Below are 8,730 nucleotides of genomic sequence, written 5' to 3'. Positions count from 1 at the left end.
ATAAGTGCATGTATAATAAAACTTTACATGAGATCAATTATTTCATTCCACATGCTACAAAATAAATTCATATAACATTTGTATGTTTCTTTTTTAATATAGATCTATATATTACGAAATTGCTCGCCTTTTACTTGATATCCGAAAGACACTTTATAATCATAGTTTTAAACTGAGTATGAGCTGAAACGAACCCAACTTGTGTTCAAGGAGTTTCAAGAATCGCATGTGAGGTGTACAATACGTCCAAGAAGTATATGACAAGTGTTTTAACTTAATACATTTATTATATAATTGAGTACACTATACACGCTTGAATAAGCGAATGCAAACATCCCACGGAGTGTCCACTGACAGTGGCGGAGCCAGGAATTTTAGCAAGGAGAGTCCAAACCAAAAGAGGGGGAAAAAAGCAGAGCGCAAACCAGAATGAGATCTGGTTAAAGATGAGAGTTGGGGGATGAGAGAATGTAGGTGGATGAGAAGGTTGAGATCTGATTAGATCTTTATGGATGATAATAGAGAGAACACTCGTGAAAAACATAAATTACTTACGATTTGTTCGCGATCTATTCACAACTCGAGACAGGAAAAGAGGAGTCTTGAGAAAGTTTGAGTGGTCTTGAATTTTACCTCTATGATTTATAAAATCACTATTAACCAATTACTTGATGATTCTTTTTATTTTTGGTTTTTTATAAGACCCTTCCAATCATGCATAATTGCAAAACTAACCCTCAGCAATCAGGATTCGCAAAACCATCCCCATATCATTAACTTTGAAGAAAATACCCCTAAATCAACAAAATCATTAACTTTGATATGCTAATATGCAATTGCAAAACAAAAAATACTAAAAAAACTCAAATATTTACTCATACAACAATGTTAATGAGTTGTTGATTTAGGGGTATTTTTCCCTCCCCAAAGTTGATGATTTACGGGTAGTTTTGAAACTATTGAGACTTGGGGGTACTTTTGCAAATGTGCATGATGTGAGAGGTGTTAAAAAACAAAATGATTGGACACTACAGCTCTTGTCAAGGACTAATAGCTGTAGTATCATGTTTTTCCTCTTTATTAGGAAAATTGAGTTTAAGATGTTCAATACACTAGCAATTTCATGAACGGTGAACACATTTTAGCACATAGAATAGGCTCTCAGCTATTTTCAGTACTTCCTCGCTCATCTGCTTCCTTCCATCTAGTCGTTTTGTATCATTTAGCTATGTGCTTTTGTAGGCTTAGCTTTCCATTGTAGTGAGCTATGACACAGAGCTAAAACAAGGAAGGTAGACAGACTACGCGAGTAGGTAAGCAAGAAGTAGGGCAGTATTACTTTCATAGCTTGCTAGTTGCCAGTATACCTACTTAGGCTTCTTTTATCTTTCAAGGGGGGACCAAGGCCCATTTGGCCCATACATGGCTCCACCCCTATTCACCGAAGTTTCGGTGTTGAGTACGGGTACGACATGGGCACAGCTCCAAAGTACCCATGCATCATAGGTAATGTCACATGACTTTCAAAGCATCCTAGTTCATACAAGAGAAGTTATAGCTTTATAATGGTGTCATGCATGTCATAGGGGAGACCAAGAAAGACGTGAAAGTTGTTAACTGAATGATACCATTTGGAAGTGACACAACTCACAAGGTCATACCCGATTTTGAGTGTAAGAAAACTTAATTCCTGTGATATAACACCAACTTGGTCTATAAGCTGTGGAAATATTGGATACAGCAACAGGAAACCAGGTACAGCTTATATATAGATATGCAACTGAATTACTCAGAAGTATGCTGCCCATTTACCTACAGGTATAAGATATTGTCCTCCCATATTTCCTCTTACACCGGACATGTTGAAAACGAAGACTATGGAGGAGAAGAAGAAGAAGAAAGAGTAGTTTCACATAATTAAAAGGGACCCTAATTCATAAAATATAAATTATTTAGCTTTATGGGTTGTGCCACGAACGTTGTAGGCGAGATCAAGAAAGATATAAAAGTGGTGATCTAGAAGATACCATTTGGAAGTGGACAAATCCACTTATGGCATAGGAGGACATTTATAACTATTAAGATATGATACCAACTTAGTCTATGAACTGCTAAAAGTTTGGGTGTAGCAATAGGGAAACCAGCTATTGCTTCTGTCTATGCTTAAAGAGAAGAAATGAAATACAAGGACCCTATCTGGCTTAGGACACATGAAGCTTATCTCTTTTCCAAAACTTAGCATGGAAGATATAGGATTACTTTTATCCTTATACTTTTCTATAGAACAATTTTTCACTTCAGCCCCATTTATTTTTTTTATTATTGAAATCGACCCTTTTTTTTATTTACCAAAACCGACCCGATTTCTTGATTAGCAGCTTAATCACCTTCCTAATTAGTCGGGGTTGCCAACCCCGACTATTTAGAAAAGTGTTAAACCCTAATTAGAAGCCTTAAACCCTAAAAATTAATGTCCTAAATAGTCGGGGTTGACAACCCTGACTAATTAGGAAGGTGATTAAGCTGCTAATCACGAAATCGGGTCGGTTTTGGTAATAAAAAAAGGGGTCGATTTCAATAATAAAAAATTGGAATGGGGCTGAAGTGAAAAATTGTTCCTTTTCTATACGGTATTAAAATGTCAGGAAAAATCTACGGGAGGTATTTTATTTGGTTATCTGCGACATGAAAGCTACATCGGAAAGTGGAATCATTATGAGCAGAAGAACATGAGAAACAGCTCTGTGCAATGCCCGCACTTAAATTGTCTTATTCCATAACATCTGCCACTAAATAGTACCAAATTGCTGTGACAATTGAGCAATATGTTTTAGTTTGACAATAAAAACCAAGAAGTCAGACGTATATTAAATCTGCAAAGATCAATCATCCCTGACATTGTAGGAATGCCCAGCAGCAAGAAACATACCAGTTTTCCGAATTATCCATTACCAAAAACTTGAATAGGTTAAAGTTTAGACCGACCCTTGAGTCTATGACAGGATTGTGTCGTCAAAAATAACACAGTAATGCCATGGAAATATTAATCACTAAAAGAAAGTGGCAACTATCAGATAATGCTAACATGTTGAAAACCAAATTATGAATTTGATTTTGATGGTTAATATTCAGTTGGAGGTTTTCAAATATAAAAAATAGAAAGTATGAAGCATGGAGGGTGTACAAGCTGGCCAAGGTGTTAAAACATACTGCCTTAACTTGTATGCAACCCAGATTTGCACATGATTATAAAAGAAAGTAGACACGGCTAACGCACGTTAATTCAGTGCCTGCGATCAGCGAATGAAAAATGGAGAAATATTTGTTGATACCTTACCCCAGACAAGACATACATGTACTCGTTCTAAAAGTGAAACATCCAAATGATTCATTACTGCTAGTGGATTATCAGTCTAGAAGATAACTTCTAATGTGTCAAACAAATCCAAGAAGACAAATTATCATCCATACAGAAAGACTTCTTCAAGTAAGAAATAGGTTGCCCTGAACACTGTGCAAAATTAAGCAATGGGCTAATCATATAATTTGAAAGATGGTATACGTGATGATAAGAGAAATAACAACTATGAAATAGTACCTGAATAGCGGGATTCGAAGTTAAGAGAAGAGAGATGCCTAGCCCATCAAATGCCTCAGTCCATGAACCCTCTGAAAGAGTTTCCCATAACCCCTTGGATTTCCCAAAGGCACTTGTTTGCATCCTGGATGATGCAGTATCCAATGGCTATGTGTATAGACAGAAATCAGGAACTTTAAAACGCTATAAAATTCCGACTAAGTTACATAATGTGGAAATTTTACCCACCTGTATGATGATAGAAGTGCAAGCACCAGCAGCAGCAGCAAGGACCAAGTTTGCTTTTGTTCCGATCGATTTGACTCCACTCTTTTTCAGGTACAGCCTTTTGAAATAGCTATAACCATAGAAGTAAATAAATTGTGATATGAATGATTGCAAATTTTTTGTTCCAAGCCCCTGGTAGAGTGAAAGAACTTGACGAGTAGAAATTGCTTCCCACAGCACATCTGAAATATTCCTGAAGAAAAGGGGGGGAAAAGGAAAAGGATCAGTGAATTATTACATGCAAATCATCTGTCTGGAATAAATTATAAACATTCTGGAATAGATGATACATTCGCATATCTAATAAATGAGGTATAATTACTAAAAAAAGGATAAGGATCAGTGAATTATTACATGCAAATCATCTGTCTGGAATAAATAATAAACATTCTGGAATAGATGATACATTCGCATCTCTAATAAATGAGGTATAATTACTTCAGTGAAGTAGATAGCTATATCAAAGAGAACAAGAATCTGTCGTGATCAACATATATTTTGCAATTGGACAAACCATGATGTATGTTGGCTAGTACAGCCTGTGCCTTAATTGCTGGCATGACGTATCTAGGACAGACTAGGTACTTTGTGCTCTCCATTACGAGCGGATTTGAGCTTCTAATGAAGCAGCAAAGCACCTTGAGATTATGTTTATAGGAAAGGATGAATTCTTTTGCACAAGCATTATCAAGGATTCACATTGCAAGCTGGGGGAATGACGTCTGGGGAAAAAAACACCATAATCTAACTAGATGAATCCACAATTTCATCACTTTATTTTTTTATTGGAAGGAGTAAATCACTCACCAGATAAACTATATCCATTTTTTCTTTCTTGTGGCAGGAAAAACAATGCAATAACCACAAGGGGCACATCCAAGTATCTATCTTCCCACTATAGTTATTTGTAGGACAGGAGAAGATTCTTGTTCGATAAAAAATGGGATGTGACTTTGAAGTGCACGTCAAAACACCATGGTGACCATTACAAGGCTTAAATTGAAAGAGTAAAAATTTTCTGATGCGGTAGAACTTTGTACTATAGACTGGAGATTAGTTTACAAGTTGAAAGATCAGAGAAACACACGGGCTATACAAAGGGTCGCACTATATGTGAAACCATTTGAGGCCCTGAGATCATAATAACTACTTAAGACCACTAACAAGACTTAACCTAGAGTGAAGACGAACTCCGCCCAACTATATAAAAACTGAAAGATTAGAAACTAAAGTCCTCTGTTCGTATTTTGTTTGAAATATCATGGGAACTATATCTATCTTTCAGAGATATCTGTTATTTGTAATTTTATCTCTTTGATGGAATTAGTCTTACTATGATGAGATATAAGATTCCATCATACTCCACTTCTAAAATTACTACATCTTAACTCTTCTAGTCAAACAAGGCATCAGGCGTAACCAGCAGCCAAGACGTAAGTAATGTGTAGAAGCACACTTTCCTAGTGCAGACGAAAGCTTACACAACATAGAAAAATTTTGCTGCTGCCCGAGGGAAAAACCTTAAAACCTTGCCATGCACGTAAGTCGGGGCACTCAAGATCCTTCGAGAAAGAATCAAGAAGGCTTGAGGAGCACAGATGCTTTGAGAAAGAAACAAGAAGGTTCGAGGAGCACGTTGATTCTATTCCCTCTCACTCATCCTAAATTATATCCTTTTCTAATAGGAAAATTTGCGCGTCACGAATGCCCAAAGAAGATGGTTTTCCCGTGTTACACCTCCAGTACCAACTCGATCAAGCCAGAATGGGTCGATTTAAATATCCCATCAGCAAGGCTAGTCTGAACTTGCTCCCGTTCAGCTCTGGAATCGCATCGATGCCCTGCTGCCTCATGTCAAGCGCCTCTCATTTTCCTCTAGTTTCATCTTCCCTAGCATTTCTATAAGAAAAGAAAAAGAAAAACTCCGAAAATTCTCAGAGTCAACCAGCAACGACCCATGACGTCTTAATCATGCAACCCAGCCATGTAAAAAACACTTGATCTAGAAGAACCTCTATACCATACAGGCCTCGATTCCTTGGAACCTCAATAATATCACGCATCTAACTGTTTTCCCCCCAAAAAAATTTTTTTTTTTTTGCAAACGCGTACGTGCAGTAAAGAATCTCAAAATTTTTGGAGGATCGCCCAAATTCCTGTATTATAAAGAGGTCAGAGACGCCGGAATCGGGTCGTATCGAACAACAGCAGTACTTCAAGAAACAAGCCTGGGCCATGCAAGGGATTAAAAAACGCGGGGATCGAAGAAGCGGGACCTGTATTTTTGGCGATCGCTGGATCTGACTTCGGCCTGGTACTTGGTTTTACAGGTGTCGAGCGGATACAGCACGGTGGTGCTGACGAGGGCCCCCGCGGCCCCCGAAGCCGCCTCCGCCAAGGATTCCAGATTCACCAAGCTCGAATCCCCCATCTTTTCACCTCGCCCTAGCTTCTCTTCCCGATTCCACCGACCCTGTTGACTCCGTTCCAAACCAAATCCAACTTCTGAAAACAAACAGAAGGGACGAATTCTTACTCGATTTCGTCTGAAAACCTTAATTGATTGAGATCGCAGGGGAGGAGCTGCTCGTCTCGATCCCAGAGAGATCGGGATCCAAGCTAGGGAGAGAGGGGAAGAGAGAGAGAGAGCGTCGAAGTTGATATATACTGACGACAAATAATTGAGGGAAGCGAGAGTGAAGAATTTGGGGTCTTTTTATTTAGTTCGTTGAGAGCTCTGGGAAGCGTAAATGGGCCGTCTCTCCTTCTACTTTTTAGGCTGACTGGATACGATCATACGACGTATTCATTTGACGCGCCCGGGGAGGGTGTGGGTGTTTTCTTCACGTGAGATTGTTGGGCTTCTTGTAAAAGTTCATAGGACGCAACTTGGACTGCCACTTGTCTCTCTCGTGTTTCTAGAACAAAACATGAGACAATGAATCTTCTCTTTTTTTTGGGAAAAATGTGTCCAGGCCCCAAAAACAGAAACTCCATGTGCTGCAGCCCCTCCTAGTTTCCCCCATGTGGTTCAGCCCCTTGAAGTGTGACTTTTTGTGCTGCAGTCCCTTTTTAACAATTGTTACATGCCAACTAAGCTAAAATCCCCAAAATAACCTTATCCTCTCTCCTCAATCCTTCAAACCCAGTTCTCTCTCTCTCTCTCTCTCACTCTCTCTCTCTCTTCTCTCTCCCCCCTCTCTTTAAAAACAATGGCTTTCTCAAGCTCGTCGCTCTGGCTCTCGCCCTCCTCGCCGTCGCCACCTCCGCCCAGGCTCCCAAGCCTCCCCCGAGTTCGCCGCCGCCTCCCCTCCTCTCCTCCGCCCGACCTCGTCGCGGTAGCTCGCCGTCGCTCCCCGTCTCGCCCTCGACTACGCCGGAGTTCGTCGTTGCGCCTGCCACTTTTGAACCCTATTAGAACTAACATTAATAACGTACACACTCAAAAGTTTCCTTTTCCATGGATCGGATTGAGATTACGTTATCCTTGCATTACATGAACATATTATACTCCTAATCCATGCTCACGTAACTCAAATTACATAATGCCGAGCTTATGTAATTAAGCCATGCAGCTGATTACGTGATCAAAATAGAAGCATAATCCAACTTCTGCATGCATTAATTATCTCTAGCTCATCTTATATAAAGGCCATCAACCTCTGTGTTTTAATTTCTCACATCAATATCCATCTCCTACATCACAAACAAACAAACAACTGATCCTCGTATATAATTCTCTCTTGCAATTAATTAGCTCTCTTTTGACCAACTCCTCTTTCAAATTACTCATGGCTAATTATTCGTCTCTCTATCTTCATCGTCACGGCCGCCGCCGTTCTCCTCTTCTTGAGTCCTCGTGCAGCTGCCAACAGGCCACCGCCCGCTTCCCTCGGCGACATCGGCACCTATAACACAATTGTATCGCTCGGCACCCCCACAACTCAATATTCAAAGCCACGGTGGACGTCGCCGGGGACTTCATCTGGGTCCAGTGTTAGTTCTATTTTATACCACGTTAGTTCTATTCTGTAGAGTGTTAGTTCTAATCTGCACAGTGTTAGTTCTATTCTGTAGAGTGTTAGTTCTAATCTGCACAGTGTTAGTTCTATTCTGTAGAGTGTTAGTTCTAATCTGCACAGTGTTAGTTCTATTCTGTAGAGTGTTAGTTCTAATTTTAACCACGTTAGTTCTAATTTATACCACGTTAGTTCTAATTTATACCAAGTTAGTTCTAATTTATACCAAGTTAGTTCTAATTTATACCAAGTTATTTCTGTTCTGTAAAGTGTTAGTTCTAATCTGTAGAGTGTTAGTTCTATTCTGCACAGTGTTAGTTCTGTTCTGTAGAGTGTTAGTTCTAATCTGCACAGTGTTAGTTCTATTCTGTAGAGTGTTAGTTCTAATCTGCACAGTGTTAGTTCTATTCTGTAGAGTGTTAGTTCTAATCTGCACAGTATTAGTTCTATTCTGTAGAGTGTTAGTTCTAATCTGCACAGTGTTAGTTCTATTCTGTAGAGTGTTAGTTCTAATCTGCACAGTGTTAGTTCTATTCTGTAGAGTGTTAGTTCTAATCTGCACAGTGTTAGTTCTATTCTGTAGAGTGTTAGTTCTAATCTGCACAGTGTTAGTTCTATTCTGCACAGTGTTAGTTCAAGTCTGTAGCGTGTGATGGCTTGTTAGTTCTATTTTATTACACGTTATATCTAATTTATACCACGTTATATCTAATTTATGTTAGTTCTAATTTAAACCACGTTATAAACCTAATTTATACCATGTTATATCTCATTTATACCAAGTTAGTTCTATTTTATAACAAGTTAGTTCTAAAATTTTAACCAAGTTTGTTCTAATTTATACCA

General features: G+C 38.9%; 1 protein-coding gene across 1 annotated transcript in view; it reads right to left on the bottom strand.

Annotated features, from left to right (window-relative positions):
* LOC109848319 (peroxisomal adenine nucleotide carrier 1-like) overlaps nt 1–6,591 on the bottom strand; it is an 8,507-nt gene extending 1,916 nt beyond the window's left edge. The window contains exons 1-3 of the mRNA XM_020417762.1: nt 6,142–6,591; nt 3,827–4,058; nt 3,599–3,745 (exon numbers count right to left, since the gene is read on the bottom strand). Coding sequence (XP_020273351.1) covers nt 3,599–3,745; nt 3,827–4,058; nt 6,142–6,296 — 534 coding nt within the window. The 5' untranslated portion in view covers nt 6,297–6,591. The remainder of the gene's footprint in view (nt 1–3,598; nt 3,746–3,826; nt 4,059–6,141) is intronic.

The sequence above is a fragment of the Asparagus officinalis genome, chromosome 7, assembly GCF_001876935.1.
Source record: "Asparagus officinalis chromosome 7, Aspof.V1, whole genome shotgun sequence".
Lineage (NCBI taxonomy): Eukaryota > Viridiplantae > Streptophyta > Magnoliopsida > Asparagales > Asparagaceae > Asparagus > Asparagus officinalis.
This window is presented reverse-complemented; position numbering and strand designations above follow the sequence as displayed.